This window comes from Sceloporus occidentalis, unplaced genomic scaffold, assembly GCF_023333645.1.
Source record: "Sceloporus occidentalis isolate IW3139 unplaced genomic scaffold, rSceOcc1.0.p SCAF_1, whole genome shotgun sequence".
Taxonomy (NCBI): Eukaryota; Metazoa; Chordata; class Lepidosauria; order Squamata; family Phrynosomatidae; genus Sceloporus; species Sceloporus occidentalis.
In genome coordinates, this window is record NW_028316981.1 from 256,955,942 (window position 1) to 256,975,069 (window position 19,128).

General features: G+C 42.6%; 1 protein-coding gene across 2 annotated transcripts in view; it reads right to left on the reverse strand.

The window, feature by feature from the left end:
- The window catches only part of WDR36 (WD repeat domain 36), a 50,974-nt gene extending 37,639 nt beyond the window's left edge, over positions 1–13,335 (reverse strand). For both annotated transcript variants that reach the window (XM_089492348.1, XM_089492356.1), the window contains exons 1-6: positions 13,074–13,335; positions 5,522–5,549; positions 3,299–3,399; positions 2,576–2,693; positions 2,347–2,479; positions 778–832 (exon numbers count right to left, since the gene is read on the reverse strand). In XM_089492348.1, the coding sequence (XP_089348474.1) occupies positions 778–832; positions 2,347–2,479; positions 2,576–2,693; positions 3,299–3,399; positions 5,522–5,549; positions 13,074–13,235 (597 nt within the window). In that variant the 5' untranslated portion in view covers positions 13,236–13,335. The remainder of the gene's footprint in view (positions 1–777; positions 833–2,346; positions 2,480–2,575; positions 2,694–3,298; positions 3,400–5,521; positions 5,550–13,073) is intronic.
- Positions 13,336–19,128: the final 5,793 nt, after the last annotated feature.

Consider the following 19,128-nt stretch of genomic DNA (forward strand, 5'->3'; position numbering starts at 1 on the left):
CAACTGAGTATCAATAAATACTCCAAAGCTAGGCACCTGCTACTTTATAAAGAGTGTTATCTGATTCAAAATGTCAATCTAGTTCCCAAACTCAAGAACCAATTACCCAAAGCATGTTTAGATTCAGCTTTAAGAATTAATGCTGAAATGTTTCCAAAAGTATGAGAATGTATATAATTAGGCTCAAGCTCAACTCATGCTTGCATCCTTCCGAGGTTGCTAAAATGAGTACCCAGCTTGTTGGGGGCAATTAATTACACATCGTAAACTGCTTAGGGAGTGCTTAAGTGTACTGATAAGTGGTATAGAAATGTACTTGCTATTGCTATTAGATTTTGCTTACTGAAGCCAGCCACAACATCAGCACAATTTTAAACAAACAAACAAGCTTAATTTATATGCCACTTCATACCGCCTAAGCAGTGTCTAAGCGGTTTACAACTCTAAGCTAATTTGCCCCCAACAGTCTGGCTACTCGTTTTGCTGAGTCAAGCTTTAGCCCTTTTGCTGGTCTTGAACTCGCAACCTTATGGTTTTGAGTGAGTGGCTGCAGTACAGGCATTTAACTACTGCGCCACCAGGGCTCTTGGCCAAGTCTGGATAGCCCAACATACTAAATCATTCAGAATTCTTCAGGAGCTGTTAAAGTTCTCATACTCTGGGCTAGCAGCTAAGGGAAACAGTTAGTACTTTTGGCTGTACTCTGAAAGGTTATCAAAGAACAAGATGCAAATATTACTGCATTTTCATTTTTGTAAATGCAAAAATCACACTTACCTGTTGAAGGACTGTAACTCCTCCACCCCACCCTGGAAATGTATATAAGAGTTTGCTGCAGGAGAGAAAACACCCACAAAGTTTAATATTAGGGAACAAATGATACCAAAACAGATATTGTGCATCTACAACTCATCTGCAGCTACTATTATAAGGACAGCTACCCAAAATGAGAGTGTTAAAATGCAAACTCAGTATATCATCATCTCCACATTTCCCAGACTGGCTGGCCTCCTCCCGACCTAGATTCTCTCAGGTCATTCCACTGGCTAAAGTGGTGTGAAGATCTATATATTCTATTATAATGACTTTATTTGGGAAGTTTGTCTTCTCTTCATTCTTCCTCAACCTGATGCTCGCCAGATTTACTGCTTTACAGATTTCACTATCCACAGGTGTCTCTATCCCTGTCTCTATCTAACTCAATGAACACACTTCATGGATGAAATCATAAAGAGGTGTTGTTGTTTTTTTGGAAGATCAGCACAGTAGCCATCCTTTGCCACAGCATAAATTTCACTATTAAAACACCCCACAAGCCACCCAACTGCCAGCATTCCTTTCTCAGGCAGTATCAAACCTTCAGACAGATGAGTGACTTTGGATCTCACAGGCAACTCTCAGCTGCTGTTTGCCCCTCCCAACACAGCTGGCCTATTCTAATATGGCTACATCATGGTTAAGTAAAACAAACTAACATGAGAGAGGGAGCCTGGAGGGGCGACCTTGACATCAGGCCACGTGGCCTTTTTAACATATTTGGAGGGCAGCCAGTCAGGAAGGCTTTCTTAGCATGTTAGGGTAAACTTGAAATAAATATCAATGCCTGGTCTAACTAAGGCACTGAGGCCTAAGTTTGGAAACATAGCTTTATGCAGCTTTCACTGCATCTGTTCAGCAATGGGAGCATATCGCATTGTGACTTGAAACTTTTCCCATTAGTAACATTATCCAATTTGGCTTTATTTACTTTTTTTATCCAGTGCAACACCTAAAACTATATCCAGACTTGTTTAGATTGAGACTTCCCACTCTCCACCTTTCAAGGAGCCTATAAACTTTGAACAGAAGAGACAGTCCTCAATTCGCAAGCTACATGTTATGCTCACAATAGTCAAACCAGAAGCTCACTGGAGTTACTTCCAAAGTAGTTCACAAAATATGTTAGTTGATACACAAACTTTTGCATCATACTATCAGATAGAAAACTAACAGCAATGGCCTTGCTAAAGAAATTGAGACACACAGTTTTACCTAAATCTAATGAGAAACACACAGCAGCATTTCCAGTCACTCTTCTGCAGCCCTCTCTGGCTCTAAAACTCTATTCCAAAGAGTTTCCCAGCCTTCTGGTGTAGGTTGCTGGGGTGCTAAGTATGCTCAAACTGTTAACAGTATTACTTGCAATCACAAGTTTAAAACTTATTCTGCACACATTAAACAACATTCATTAACTGTCTGCTGTAAGTTTATCATCATTCACCCATTCAACACAACATTTTAAAACAACGAGCATACATAACCAGGTCAATCAGTTTTCAATTTAATATACTAGGGAAAAGTTCTTACTTGGATTTTATGTTCCACAGCTGTAAACTTCCTTGTTCACTACCAAGAAGAATTTTATTCAAATAGGTACTTGGGTGCATTAGTGCAGAAACAGCAAACACACTCTTGTCAAAATTCAACTGCATGTACTCTTCTGCGGAAGAAAAAAATAGTAGTAAGTCCATGTCCACTACAAATATTTCATCATTTAAAAGCTCCATAGTTATTTTAACATAAAGTCAAGGCTCACCTTCTGACTGTATATCCCAAATGATAAGAACATTATCACTATCAACAGAGATTACATGGTCACCAAATGGCAGCACAAGATGAACATCTGCCTTGTGTCCTTTGTAAGTATGAACAACCTACAATTAAAAATACTTTGATTATTTCATTTGATTAATGAAGTCTTATTTATACAAATCAGAAGTGACTCCCAGTTTCTTCTCTAGCTGTTTGTGGGAGAGGGAGGTACATGGGTGAAAAATGACCAGTGCAGCCTGCATAGTTACCCACTACTGCACTACCCATCCATGGAGGATTTAACAAAAACCTGCTCAAGTACAAGAATATTAATTATACAGTTTAACAAACAGAACCCAACAACATTTACTTGTTTGATTTCAATGGAATCTTCTTCTAAATATATACATTTAAGGTTGATGTTCATTTGGTGAGGTATTACAGTGGGCCCTTGGTATCTGCTGGGGTTTGGTTCCAAGACCCCATGTGGATACTAAAAGCCATGGATGCTCAAGTCCGATTATATACAATGGTGTCCCTTATATAAAATGTTGAAACAAAGTGTGTGTGTGTGGTTTTTTTTTTGTTTTGTTTTTTTTGGAGGGGGAAGCATATTTTCAAGGCATGGATGGTGAATATCACTTACACCACTATACTGACTACAAATGATTTTAGGATAAGATCCAAATCATGATATTATTATATATTACTTAATAATGGCACAAACCTCTTTGTTCCGAGCAAAAGCATAGAGAAAGCTACCACATGATGCAAAGACCAACATTCTGTCAGCTGCCAGACATGTAATATTCTCTGGCAAAGCATTGCCTAAAAGATAAGGGGAAAATGAATAAAAACTATAAACTCTACACAATTTTTAGGTGCATGAAACAAGGAAGTAACTTCTATTTGCACATCCACATATCCCTATTATTCCTTCCATATGCTCCTTCCTTCCTTGAATTCTGGCCTACATTTGGAAAATATAACTAACTGACATGGTTAAGCGTTTTAAAGATCTACACAAAAGCTACAAATCTAAACAGGACTAGGATTTAATGGGATTGGTTTTAAAAAAAGGAATTTCCCTTTTAAATATAAAAGCCTAATAAAATAACATTTTAGTAACATATCACATTTAGAAATGCATCACACCATATATGCTAAGAAAAACTGGATAATTTTGCTATTACTATACTAACTGTTGTCTACCTCTTTGCTATACCAAATCCTCAGTTTTGCAAAACAATGTTTTCTTAATTTGGGTCTTGACTGTATCACTATTTTAGACTACTTCAGAAAACTCTTATGTTTCTAGCCTTTATATGTTAAGGAAAATGCAACATGGGATATACAGTAGAAGAAATAAAACATGTATGTGACAGCCAAAATAAAGCTGCTTCGAGTCACAGTGGAGGTATGGTGTTTCAATGATGCATGTGTCTTAAGAGTCCAGAACTCGCACCAAAGCCACACTCCAGCCCTAAGAACTGCAGCATGGCTTTGGTGTGGCTTCTGGACTCTTAGCACGCATGCATCATTGAAACACCATACCTCCACTGTGACTCGAAGCAGCTTTATTTTGGCTGTCTGTAACAGGCCAGTGGCTAAGCAAAAGCAATTAAGAAGCCACACAGGTGAAAAAGCTAATGTAATTTAGAAGGCTTGAATGTCAAGGACAGAATTATAGAATGTATAATTGAGAACACCTGAGATTTATTAAGTGTATAAGGCGAGATGATGAAATCTTTAAGTATGGGTTGAACTATGTGAACCAATCAAAATGAATGTATACGCCCACTGGGTGAAAACTGACTAAGTGGGTGGTGTTTAACAATGGCTATAATAATTGTTATGTTTGCCAATGTATTTTGTGGGTAGTTGTGGAGTTGTGTGAGTAGTTTGGAGATATTGGAGATTGTAGAGATTGTGATTTGTAGGGCATATAGTATTTGTATATAGTAGAATAAAGTAGATCTTTTATATAAGACTACTGAGTTGTCTGGTGTCTTGAGTGAAGATACAAGAGCCAGCAGGATCCTGGAGAAGTGTGAAGACTTCTGAGGAAGAAGAGTGAGAAGGCTTGGAGAGTTTGTCAGGGTCTTCAGCCTATTCTCTGAAACTCTGCTGCTTTGGAAAAAAGCATTAACCACTGGCCAAAACTGGTCAGCGCCGCTACATAACAAGGTGGTGAGTTAGAGCCAGAGATAAAGAGCTACAACTCCCATCATCCCTGACATTATATCCAAAAAGGCCACATTTTTGCAAGAGGAAACAGACTAAGGTGGAGTAATTCTGCAAGTTTGAAAATGGATATGATATAAAGTACCACCAAATTCAACAACAGAATCTGATGGAAGATTTATAAAATTCACTTTCATTTTTAAGTTTTAAAGAATGTAATAACTATCTGTGTGGCATAAAATTATACATAGCTGACTATTTTAGAGCCCAGATATACTGACATGCCATAATACAGTACACTAAAGATATTACTAAATATTATATCTATGTCTTTGAAGTAACATTAAGAAAAAGCACAATGTAGTGTTTTTATGTAAAACAGGTTTTACGTGCTGCAATACTCAACACAGCTACTAAGCGAACAAAATAAATTATCTCAATCATAAAGGACATTTTGAAGAATATATAAATTACAGAAATGAATAAAATGTAAGCTGATCAGGATCAAAGAAATTTCCAATCAGAAAATAACTTTACTGAAAACTTGGCTCTTTTTATACAGTGCTGGAACCAATACTTTTAATTATAGTATCGATTTTTATTTCTGCATTATACAGCAAAATATTCATCTATTTTTATTGCATTTTTGTTTAAATGAGTGACTTCGTGACAGCATTTTCATGCATAAACTATATTAGTTGCATCTTAAAGGAAAAAACAAGCATAATCACACACTATTTGTATCAATGTATTACTGTATACTTACTAACTGCAACTATGCCTAGCTTCTTTACCTGCAATAAAAATATCAGATTTTAGTAGAGAGCTTGTTAGAAGTATTAAGCAAGCATCAGCAGAACAGCATAATTTAAAAACATAGAATCCTCTCTTAACATCTTTATAATGTGTAGCTTCTAATCACCCAGAAATGCCAGGCAAATGTCTCAAGCAGGTACCTGCTCTGGAAAATGTCATGAATGAAAGTAATTTTTTCCATAATTGTTTTTCTGATTTATAGCATTTGCAAACGCTCTTGTACAACCTTCTTGCCAGGAGCAAGAATCTTTTTACAGCATCTCTGAGCCAATTCAACAGGCATGTCCAATATGTATCGATTTTAACACCAGATGACCTTATGTGAGTGAAATATTACAGATTAATCATTACAGATCACCCTATAAATTCAATAATGCTTTTTAAAATGTCATAGTCCACCAAAAATGTATTCACATGACTTCCGTAATGTGTTTACATAAGGAGGGGACAGGAATAAAACACTGCATAAAACACCTCATAAACATACTGAATGATTTAGATGTATGCCTTGAGATGCCACAAAAAAGGAGACACAAAAGACTGCAGTAACTATAGGACCATAGCACTCCCATGTTAGTGTATATTTGTGGTGAAAATGTTCAGATGTGGCAATGGTTGCTAAAGCTTAAAACTGGTTACAGCTGAAGGCCAAAAGCCTAGGCCGCAGACCAAGGTCAATGGAACAAGAGAAAATGTAAACAAGATATGTTTTCTGTTTGTACTGTGATTGGTTCCTATGGCGGGTTACAGACCGCCAAAAAGCGGCGGTTTGCTGCCGCCGCCGGTTGCAGCATCCAGGAACCGCAGAAGCCAAACGGCGCGGTTCCCGGACGCTGCAAAGAAGGAGCGCGAAAATCGCACTCCTTCCTGGGTCCCGGATGCATAGTGACTGCATAGTGAAAGGCTATGGAACGCCCTTTTAGACATAGGAGTGCCAACAGATCTGATAGTCCTGATGAGAATCTGTACTTAGGACAAGAGGCTACTGTTAGAACAGAACACAGAGAAACAGAATGGTTCCCAATTGGAAAAGGAGTCAAACAAGGATGCATTTTGTCACCCTACCTTTTTAACTAATATGCAGAGCATATTGTAAGGAAAGCAGGCTTGGACACAGAAGGAGGAGGAGTGAAAATAGGAGGAGGAATATCAACCATCTAAGATATGTAGATGATACCATACTACTAGCAGAAAACCTCAAAGACCTGACACAACTAATAATAATAATAATAATAATAATAATAATAATAGGATTTATTTATATGCCACCCAATCAACAGAGGGGATAATAGGCGGTTCCCTGCCCTCAGGCTTACAATCTAAGAAGACACGACACAAAAGGAGAAGGGAATGGTGGGGAGGGGATCAGGTCCAGCATTCTTCTCTCCCTCCGAGGCCTGGAGCAAGGCAGGACTGGAGGGAGGGCTCTTTTTCTTAATCGAGGCAGGGCCCAATGGCGTTGGGCCTGTCCTTTCGCTCCCTCTAAGGCCAGAAGATGACAGTTGGAAGGAGGGAGGGGAGGGCTCTTCCTCTTCAGTACTCATAGAACTGACCAATCTGATCTTTCAAATCCTCAAGCTCTCCCTCTAGACTCTTCTTATCACCAAGAGCTGTGGCAAGTGCTGCTTCTTTAGCATTCAGAGCTGCTTCAAACTTTCGAAGCTTAGCCACGGCTCCATTAAGATCAGATTCTTTTTTTCCATAACTTGCGAGGAGCTGTTCGTGCTCTGCGCAGGCCTTTCCAAACTACTAAGAAAGATCAAGGAAGAAAGTGCAAAGGCAGACCGGCTGTTGAACATAAAGAAAAGAAAAATAATGACAGAGAATCTAGATAAATTCAATCTAGACAATGAAGAAATAGAAGTAAAGGAGGTCTAATACCTGGGATCAAACATTGATAGAAACGGGGACTGCAGTGAGGAAATCAGAAGATGATTAAGATGCTATAAAAGAACTAGAAAAGATTCAAAGACATACAGTGCGCCCGCGCCATACGCGGGCACGCCATACGCAGCCTTGAGCATACGCGCTCAAGCCGCGGTGCGCGCGTGGGGCAGAAGGGGCGGCGCATCCCATTCAACTGAATGGGTGTGCGCGCCCATTGCGCCCCGCGTGTGCCCATGCCGCCGCGCACGAGCCCCATTGTTTCCAATGGGGCTCGAGCATAGGCGGAATTCACCTTACGCGGAGGGATCTGGAACGGATCCCCCACGTAAGGCGAGGACAGACTGTACAACAGAATACAAATGTTTAAATCGTTCAAGCTATCGTTTCCCCTATTACCATGGATGGATGTGAAAGCTCGACAGTTAAGAAAGAAGATAGGAGGAAAATCAATGCAGTTGAGATGTGGTACTGGAGAAGAATGTTGAAGATTCCATGGACAGCTAAGAAGACAAATGGGCCCTAGAGCTGATCAAGCCAGAGATCTCCCTGGAAGCCAAGATGACAAAACTTAGGCTGGCATACTTTAGACACATCATGAGAAGACATGAATCACTGGGGGGAAAAAGAAATGCTAGGAAAAGTGGAGGGAAGCAGAAAGAAAGGTCATGTGCTAGATGGACGGACTGTATTAGGGAGGTCACAGGTATGAATTTACAGGAACTGAACAAGGCAGTAGAGAGGGAGTTTTGGAGATGTCTCATCCACAAAGTCACCATGAGTCAGAATCGACTTGAGTTAATGACGAACTTGAGATGCTGCCGATATACTGAGTATCATTAATTGTTTAGCTATAAGTGTATAGCTGAGCAAATTTACAAGTTTACTTACATTTCTAGGCTTTTGACAGGGTTCCCCAAGACATTCTTGCAAACAAGCTAGTGAAATGTGGGCTAGACAATGTAACTGTTACATGGATTTGTAACTGGTTGACTGGCCGAACCCAAAGGTTGATCAATAATGGCTCCTTTTCATCCTGGTGAGAAGTGACCAGTGGGGTCCCACAGGGCTCTGTCCTGGGCCCAGTGCTATTCAACATCTTTACCAATGACTTGGATGACATATTCGTGGGTATACTTATCAAATTTCCAGATGACACCAAATTAGGAGGAGTAGCTAATACCCCTGAGGACAGGATCAAACTTCAAAATGACCTTAATAGATTAGAAAGCTGGGCAAAAGCTAACAAAATGAACTTCAACACAGAGAAATATAAGGCACTGCACTTAGGGTAGAAAAATGTAATGAACAGATATAGGATGGGTGAGACCTGGCTGAACAAGAGTACATGTGAAAGGGATCTGGGAGTCCAAGTAGACCACAAATTGAACACGAGTCAACAGTGCAATGCAGCAGCTAACAAGGCTAATGCACATATTAGGCTGCATCAATAGAAGTATAGTGTCTAGATCAAGAGAAGTAATAGTCCCACTCTATTCTGCTCTGGTCAGGCCCCACCTGGAATATTGTGTCCAGTTTTGGGCACCACAATCTAAAAAGGATGTTGAGAAACTAGAGCATGTCCAAAGGAGGGCGACCAAAATGGTGAAGGGTCTGGAAACCATGCCCTATGAGGAATGACTTAGGGAGCTGGGGATGTTTAGCCTGGAGAAGAAAAGGTAAAGAGGTGATGTGATAGCCCTGTTTAAATACTTGAAGGGATGTCATATTGAGGAGGGAGCTAGCTTGTTTTCTGCTGCTCCAGAGACTAAGACCCAGAACAATGGGTGCAAGCTACAGGAAAAGAAATTCCACCTCAACATTAAGTAAGGGCTGCTCTACAGTGGAACAAACTCCCTCGGAGTGTAGTGGAATCTCCTTCTTTAGAGATTTTTAAACAGAGGTTGGATGGCCATCTGTCGTGGATGCTTTGATTTAGATTTCCTGCATGGCAGGGGGTTGGACTGGATGACCTTTGCGGTCTCTTCCAACTCTATGATTCTAGTGCCAAAATCAATGAAAGGGGCTAAAAATCTAGTTGCTTCTCCTTTGTGGATTACTGCCCCCTTTCCCCCTCATTGCCCCTTTATGGGCCGAATCGCCCATTTTGGGAATCACTGATCTAAAGCATTTTGCTTCCTTCAGGAAAGTGTTTCTTTTTTAAAAATGTAACCATATAAGTGGAACGTAAGGAATCTGTTCCACTAATGAAAGTATTCACTTAAATCATGTTGTGTTTCTTTTAAAGAAATGTAAAGAATTAGACAAATCAGTGGAGAATTGGTATATGAGCAACTTTGAAATAATATTGATCTGTTCACTGTATTACAAATAAATAAAAGTAGTGGGAAAGAGAGCAGGATATTTAACTGAACGCAATGGAGATACTCGACTTGGAGCCAAAGGCAATAAATGTTAAATGCAATTAATTATCCAAGACAGCCTTGATTTCCACATCCTTTCTACAATGTGTGGGAATTCACACTATGATATTAAAATATTTTCACGTCACAGCACACGTAAACCAAGTACCAAGGTAATCTGAAAAGTCTCCCCTAAAGCACAATTCAGTTTCATTAAAATAAATGGGCATTTTGCCATCAACTTTATGAACAGATGAGCTGCCTTGATTCTTGAATTTTTCCTTAATTGTTTCATGAGTTGATTACATCATTCTTCTACATAAAATTCCACTCCTTGAACTGAAACATTTGTAGATTGCCTAATACAGGCAATTGCCATATTGAACAGGATTGTGCTTAATTACTTTTAAGATACAAAGTCTTACAGGTTTTAAGAAGTTTAAACTGTTGAGAGAAATTCAGATCTGATCTTTCAGAATCATGTTATTCAGAATCATAAAATTAAAACTTCAACAATACCCTCTGTGCGTGTATCTACACTGCAGAAATTAAGCGGTTTGATACCACTTTAACTGCCAGGACTGTCCTACAGCGTCCTTGGATTTGTAGGCTGGTGAGGCACCACAGCTCTCTGAAAGACCAGGCTAAATACTTCACCAAACTATAAATGCCATGATTCCACAGAATGGAGACATGACATTTAAAGTGGTGTCAAACCGCTTTATTTCTACAGTGTGGATGGCTATGTAGGTCTGTCTTAGAAGAGCAGTTGGAAACTTCAGCTCATTCAAAATGCTGCAGCCAGACTTATTCAGGGCTGGTTTCAAGCAGCACATAACTTCCTTTTAACAACAGTAACAGTCTGCTTGTGGGTACAACTCCAAATGTTGCTTATGAACTATGGAGTTCTATTTATCTGACGGTCTGACTATGGAACTCCTTCTAAGAGATTAAGCTGGCCCACACATCTTGTTGTCCTTCCATTAGCAGGCAAAGACCTTTTCAGCTGGGCTTTTGGCAAAGCACTGACTGCTAGGAAAGAAGCTTTTAACAGATGAAGCTGCAGCTTTTTATCAATGTATTTTTAAACCACTTTTTTTGGTTCCATACTTCTACTATTATAACATATTTGATTGTGTTTTCTGATTCTTCTGATTTTATTTATATCTGTTTTAATCTTGTTATGATTAACCTATGTGCCCCAGTTTTAGGAGGAAAATAGTTCATAAATCAAATCAATTAATAAATACAGCACACATGCCAATTCTTCTGAAACTGAATGTTATTTTACTCTAGGATGCTGAAATGCTTGTGGAAAGGCTTTCTAATAGTATGACTACAGCAAACACGAGCACCGACTTGCTCAACTGTACATACTGACTTCTAACTGAAGCTGTTGTAAGCTAATGTTGTAGCAACAGTGTGAGAAAAGAAACTGTGCTGAGTCGCAGTTAATAATAATTAATAATAATTTGTTTTATTTATATACTGCTATTCCAAAGATCATAGCGGTGAACAGCAAGTAAGCTAATTAGCAAGTAAGCTAATTTGCCCCAACAGTCTGGGTACTCATTTTAGCGACCTCGGAAGGATGCAAGCCTGAGTTGAGCTTGGGCCCTTTTGCTGGTCTTGAACTCGCAACCTTGTGGTTTTGAGTGAATGGCTGCAGTACAGGCATTTAACCACTGCGCCACCAGGGCTCTTATATTGTATGTTTTCCTTTGAATAGTCAAATCTAAGTGTTTGTTTGCCTGTTATAATTGGAAGGTTGCAGCACATATGAAAGCACAGTCGCCCCTCCAAGTGCACAAACTTGAGATCCACAAACCTGGAAATCTGTGGAGGGATGATCGCCATGTGCCCATGGTGCACGCCCCAAATGCATATGCCCCATTCAAGCCTATGGGGCTTGAATACGTGTGTATTTTGGAACCCGTGGGGGGGGGTGTCCAGAACGGATCCCCCACAGGTTTCAAGGGCCAACTGTAGTATTAAGAATGGTCCACTTTACTAGACTGACAAAATGTATTCATTAACAAGTTGCTCCAGAGAATAGGACCTGGAACAACAGATGCAAGCTACAGGAAAAGAGATCCCAGCTCAACATCAGGAGGAACTTCCCGACATTAAGAACTGTTTGACAATGGCCACATTCCTTCAGAGAGTGGTGGAGTCTCCTCCTTTGGAGGACAGAGGCTGGATGGCCATCTGTCGGGTACACATCACTCCATGTATCTGAGGAAGTAGACTGATGCCTACAAAAGCTTATGCTACCAACTTCATTCGTTGAATCAATTACAGTTGCCCCTCCCTATTCACAGGGGATCCATTCCAGACCACCACCACCCCAAATTCGGAAAAATGCCAATATTGGAGTCACCATTGGTTTCAATGGTGATGTGCTCCTGAGGTGCACACACCATTTGTCCCTCCCCACTTGCTGGCATGCCCTTTTGCATACTGATCTAGACCAGTGGCTCCCAAATTGTGGAGCAGGACCCCACTGAGGGCATGAGAGAGGCCCCGATCCTTGCTCCTCAGCTGCCCACACTTTCTCTCCCCTCTCCCCTGGAGGGAAAGAGGAGATAAGGAGGGCACTCTGAACAGCCACTTCTGCTGGGGGGGAGGGAGAGCAAAAACCGGATCAGGGCCTCTGGCTGGGCCCATCCCACTTCTGCTGCATGAATATATCCATGTACATAGATGAATGTGCAAATGGAAGTATGCACACTAAACAAACAGAACATTTTTTATTGGTTTACTACAAACATCCAGGTGTAGCTGTAACAGGGTCACAAGGGCAAAAAGCTTGAGAACCACTGATCTAGGCCAACATGGTTATGACTCCGGATTCTTGTTACCTGGCTATGGCTGCATCCAGACTGCAGAAATAATCTGGTTTGACACTGCTTAACTGCCATAGTTCAATGATTCTGGGAACTGGAGTTCTGGGAGACAATCAGCCTTCTCAGTCAGAGAGCTCTGGTGCCACAACAAATTAGAATTCCCAGGATTCCATTGAGACCGCTTTAACTCTTTGTCTGGCTCAAGGCTATGAGGGCCCCACAACATACTCCAACTCCCAGAATTCCATAGCCTTGAGCCAGACAAAGAGTTAAAGCGGTGCCAAACCGGGTTATTTCTCCAGTGTGGATGCAGCCTCTGTTCTGACAGAGAAGACTACAGCCCCCGGGATTCCAGCGCACTGAGCCAGGGCCGTTCAAAGTGGATCATGGATCCGGAGGTGGGACTCACGTTGTAAGTGTGGAAGCTCCTCCCGACGGCGGCGGCCAGGTAGAACTCTCGGTGGCGGCGGTGGAAGCGGAGCACGTGGGCCAAAGGGCCCGAGTAGAGGCCCAGCGCCCGGAACCCCGCGAAGAGCGCGCTGCCCCCGGACCCTGCCTCCTCCTGCGACATCACCGCCTCGCCTCAAAGGCCAGAGGGACGCGGAGAAGAGACACGCTGCAGCAGCGGCAACACAAGGCCACGCGGAGTCGTCCCAGGCCACACTTCCGGTACAGAGACGGACACTTCCGGTACGGATGCAAAAGTGCCCCGCCGGAATACGTCCCAAGGGCTTTTAGTTCCGCTCTGGTGAAAAGGTACAAGGGGCAGTAACAGTGCCACTCTATTCTGCCCTGGTCAGCCCCCCCCCCCCCCCCCCAGGAATACTGTGTCCAGTTCTGGGCCCACAGTTCAGAAGGGATGCTGGCAAGCCAGAGTGTGTCTAAAGAAGAACCACCAAAGTGCTGAAGGACCTAGAAGCCATGTCCTATGGGGATAAGCTTAGGGATCTGGGGATGTTTAGCCTGGAGAAGAGAAGGCTAAGAGGTGATATGAGAGCCCTGCTTAAATATTTGAAGGGATGTCATATTGAGGAGGGAGCAAGCTTGTTTTCTGCTGCTCCAGAGACTAAGACCCAGAGCAATGGATGCAAGCTGCAGGAAAAGAGATTCCACCTCAACATTAGGAAATACTTCCTGACAGTAAGGGCTGTTCGACAGTGGAACAAACTCCCTCGAAGTGTAGTGGAGTCTCCCTCCTTGGAGGTCTTTAAGCAGAGGCTGGATGGCCATCTGTCAGGGATGCTTTGATTGGGATTTCCTGCATGGCAGAATGGGGTTGGACTAGATGGCCCTCGTGGTCTCTTCCAACTCCATGATTCTACAGGAAATTTTGCTTCCGCCCTTCAAGTATCATCACTGCCTTTCCAGCGCTGGAAACGTTATGACCCAGAGGTCTTCCTTTTCCCATGACACGCTCTACATTTCAGCCTCCTGTCCCGGAGGAATCCCAAAATGTCCTCCTTTTTGAGCCATGTCGTGGTGGTGGCATGTCTTCAAGTCATTTCCAACTTATGGCAACCCTGTCATGGAGGGTTTTTTTTACACGTTTCTTCAGAGGAGGATTTGCCATTCCTTCCCCTGAAGCTGAGAGAGTGTGACTTGCCCAAGTTGGTTGACTTGCCCAAGGTCACCCAAGCCGGGAATTGAACCTTGGCCCCTCCATAGCCAGTGTCCAATTACTAAGAAGCCTTGGTTTATATTTAGTGTTTTTAGCATTTACTTTGGAATGCCCTACATTTTGTGGTGCCTTGTCCTCCTTTGTGGTGAGGCCATCTAGTCACCCTGGCTGGGAAAGGTACATTGCAGATGTGTTCCCTGCTAGCCTTAATTGGCACCGCACAATCCTACACATAACTATAGGATTCTTGTCTGTATCAATTTGGTTTTATTTCCTTTAACTGAAATAAAAATGCACTGAAATAATCCTTTTGTTTTTGAATGAAGGGTGCATCCACAATGTAGAAATAATGCAGTTTGGCACCACATTAATGAAACCCTGGGATTGGGAGGAACTCTTTAGCAAATACCAAAGACCATCCTACAGAATCCTGGGATTTGGAGTTTTGTAAGGCACAGCAGCATGCTTTGGCAGACCTTGTAAAAGTACAAATCTCAGAAGTCCAAAGGATGGAGTTACAGCACTCAACGTGGTATCAAACTGCATTATTTCTACTGAGTTTTAGTTGTTGATAACCACCATCTAGTCCAGTGGGCCCCAAACTATGCCCTTTAAGAGATTTTGTACTTTAACTCCCAGAAGCCTCAGCCATGTTGGCCAATAGTTTGGGATTCTGGGAGCTGAGGTCCCAAACCCCTTAAAGCAGGGGTAGGCAACCTGCGGCCCGCAGGCTGGATGCAGCCTGGCAAGCCCTTCGGACCGGCCCCCCCCCCCCCCGGTCCTGCTGCTGATTGCCGCTGGAGCCTTTGGCCTCTTGCGTGAGGGTGTGGGGCCTTTGGCCTATCAGGAGGAGGCGGGCAAGGGGGGGCAAGCAGCAAGCAAGGGGGGCAAGCGGCGGGCAAGGGGGGCAACTGTCTATAGAAGCCTCCGAAACCTGCATTTATATTAACATTTTTTTAAAAAAATCAGCCAATTTTTTTGTGTGCCCTCCTTTTTTTTACAAAAGTGTCCTCCGTTTGAAAATTTTGACCTACATTTGCCCTGGGTTATTTATTTATTTAAAAAAATTATTTATTTATTTATTTATTGGCTTCGGCCCCCCAGTCGTCTGAGGGACAGCAACCCGGCCCCCGGCTCAAAAAGTTTGCCTACCCCTGCCTTAAAGAGTAGTTTGAGGACGATCTCCAAGGCCCCCTGTCCTCCACTGCTCTGCTTAGTTCCTGCAAAGTCATATCTATGACCTCCTTAATATAGTCCTTCCATCTAGCATGCGGCCTTTTTTTCCTTTTTGCTTCCCTCCACTTTTCCTGGCATTATTGCTTTTTCCAATGATTCATGCCTTCTCATGATGGGTCCAAAGTCCCACAGCCTAAGTTTTGTCATCCTGGCTTTCAGGGAGATTTCTGGCTTGATGTACTCAAGCACTCTTTGTTTGACTTTTTGGCAGTCCACAGTATCCTCAGTACTCTTCTCCAGCACCATATCTCAAATGAATTGATTTTCTTCATACCTTCTTTATTTACTGTCCAGCTCTCATATCCATACATTCATCAGGAATAATCTCTTATTCCTGATAGGGAATACTGAGTACTTGCATCCAAAGATGCTGTGCATATTGGTTTTACAGTACATGCCATTTTGATTGCCATGGACTTTCATAAAAGAATCTTATTCCAACAGAACAAAGGGATTTGCAAAGGGAACAGAAAACATGCTAATTATTTTAGAAAACCATTTTATTATTTCAGTGAATCTGATGACAAACACAGATATTCTTCAAATCATACAAAACATGTTACCACCATTAAAATATATATACATACACACACACACAAATATAAATTAGGGTGGACAAAATGTAACCCATGGGGCATTTTTGTGGCCCTAAAGTCCCCCGATGCCCTCTGGGGATATTTTGTTTTAGTTCCCTCCTCCCATGTTCAGGAAAGGTCTTTTTAAAAACTTCCAGTCACTTTGATTTGAAAAAAAGGTCTCTTTTGAACCTAAAATGGCTGGGGATGGGGGGAGTTAAAAACACCACAAAAATGCCTCCTACAGCCCCTAATGGGCTCTGGCGAACATTTGGAGGCCAAATGTGGAGGTTTTGTAGCGGGGGTGTGGGGATATGTGGCTCCCCGAGATTTCCTAGGGTAATAATGCAGCCCCCTAGCCTCCCACAATCGCCAACTCAGATATAAACCTAAGCAAATGTATTTCTAAAGGTCATGTCATTGTTGTTCTTGTGTGCTTTCTAGTCGTTTCCGACTGACGATGACACCAAGGTGAACCTGTCACAGGGTTTTCTTGGCAAGATTTGTTCAGAGGGGTTTACTTTGTCTTTCTCTGAGGCGGAGAGCATGTAACTGATTCATGGTCAGCGAGTGGGTTTCCATGTCCATGTGAGGATTTGAACCCTGATCTCCTGCAGGCCTAGTTCTACACTCAAACCACCATGCTAGCTGGCTCTTCGTTGCATCATTTAGTGGTTGCTTATTACAAACTCAAGGTTATTTACTTATTATTGGCCAGGAATAGGTATTGGCGCCACATTTCATTGAGTTCCTGAAGTGCACGATTTTCCCGGGTCCTGGTTTTTTGCTGTTTCCCACACTTTGGGGTATTCTGAAAAGCGACTTCAGCATTCTGCGTCCCATTGCTCTGTTGAACAAGAAATAATAGCTTTTTTGATTTGCATCTTACATAAATGATCAAACAGCACTCCCAATTAGCCTTGCCATAACCCGGCTGCTCCCCTGCAAGTCACGCATTGGAGGGTTTACAACCTTTCCCGCCCGTTTTGCCCTTTCAATCCCGGGTTCCTGCTTGCTCCAGGCCAGATTTTGTCAATCTCCTGTCAAGACTTTTGACTGACAAGCGCTGCCTGCCTGGAACAAGGCAGGATTGGCTCCTTCCCCCATGGGACCCCCTTAGTCACGCCTCCTTCTCCTCCTCTGCAGCCAGGAGCTCAGGCAGCAGCCAAGATGTCTGCCTCCAGGGAGAAGGAGCATGGCGGGGGGGGGGTCTCCTGGTGTGGCAGCCTCCCTCCTCCTCCTCCTCCTTTGTCACCAAGGGCTCAGCACAAAGGCAAAAGGCAAGGAGGCAGGCACTAGGGACTCCCTTTAACGTTCCTGGCTTTGCCTTTCTGTCCTGCTCCTCCTCCTCCTCCTCCTCCTCCTCTGGGGCTTCTCTCTGCTCTCCAGGTGGCTATGGCTTCTGGGGGAGAGGAGAAAAGGGGAGGAAGGAGGGAGAAAAAGCCCCACGCCAGTCGGTCTCCTCCATCTAAGGCAGCCTCCTCTTCTTCCTCTTCCTCATACTCTTCTTCCCCCTTCTTCTTTTCTTTCTTCCTCCTCTTCTTCCCCTCTTCCTCCTCTTCTGTTGTAATTGTGTGCCCTCAACTCCTTTCTGACTTATGGCAGCCCTGCAGAGTTCCCTTGGCATAGTTACTTCAAAGGAGGAGAGGATTGCCTTTACTTTCTCCTAAGAGGCTGAGAGAGTGTGACTTGCCCAAGGTCTCCCACTGGGTTTGCATGGCCATTCTGGCTCCTCCAATTCTCTAGCCACCAAGCCAGCCCCCTCTTCTTCCCCCCTTCTTCTTTTCTTTCCTCCTCCTCTTCCTCCTCTTCTATTGTTATTGTTATTGCTATTGTGTGCCTTCAACTCCTTTCTGACTTATGGCAACCCTTCCTGGATGTGGAAATTGTAGTTTGCAGAATGGCTGTGGCACCAGAGACTTAGAACTGAAAAGCACTTTGAGACCATAATAAGGCAAAGCTATCCTGGGGTTTCTTGGCAAGCTTTTATTCTGAAGAGGTTTGCTGCCTGACCTATCATCTCTCCTTCAGGCTGAGAGAGTGGAGAGTAGGACTTGCCCAGAGTCACCTAGTGCAACATTGCCCCATACTCTATTTGTTAATTCCAACCTTTTGGACCTTCTAGTATTGTCATTATGATTCTTCACATGGTCTACCTTTCAGATTGCACTTATCAAGAATGTTCACACATATTAAAACATTCTATGCTAACAAATTGGACACACAAGTACAGTAACAGCCAAAATCTACTATGCAGTGATACCTGTATAGTACCAACCAAAATGCACAAAATATATCATGCAAGCTTTTAAAGCTCCACTGACATCTTCATCAGGGCAAAAGTGTTAAAAATCCAACAGAAGCAAGCAAGCAAGAAAGAAAAAATGATAGTGTAAATGTGCTGTGTGTGTGTGTTTTGGAATTGGGTGTGTGTGTGTGGCCAGAAAGGGAATTACATTCCTGACATCTGTCCAGGAATAATGTCAAAATGTCCTCCATTTTGATCATGCCTAAGAAACATACATCTATATTGACATTTTTTAAAAATCATCAACTTTTATTTGCGTGCCCTCCATTTGAAAATTTTGTCCTACATTTGTCCCGGTTTGGAGGTCCTGACTTATGGCAACCCTAGTCCTAATGAAAAGGAAACCTGTGCCATATTGTTCACATCCCACTCTTACTGAAATGGATCCAGATTTAGATGTATACAGCTGAGCTGATGAAAAGAGACTTCCCCACTCTCTCCAGAAATCATTGAAATAAATCACTCAATTTAGACCATCCATTGAGTCTTTGCTGTAACAACAGTCCCTCCTCCTTTACCCCAGTCATTCCTGAGGAGGCTCAATCCACTCATCTACTATGACATGGGGGCTTCCCTGCAACCCTTCTCTACACTTCAAGGCCCATGACACAGCACTTGAGAATCCCGCAAGACTTTGGAATGTAACTTGACCCTATGCAGGTTTAATAGAAAGTAAGATACATTTCACATTTACACTACTATAGCACTTAGACAGTTAAGGCTTCAT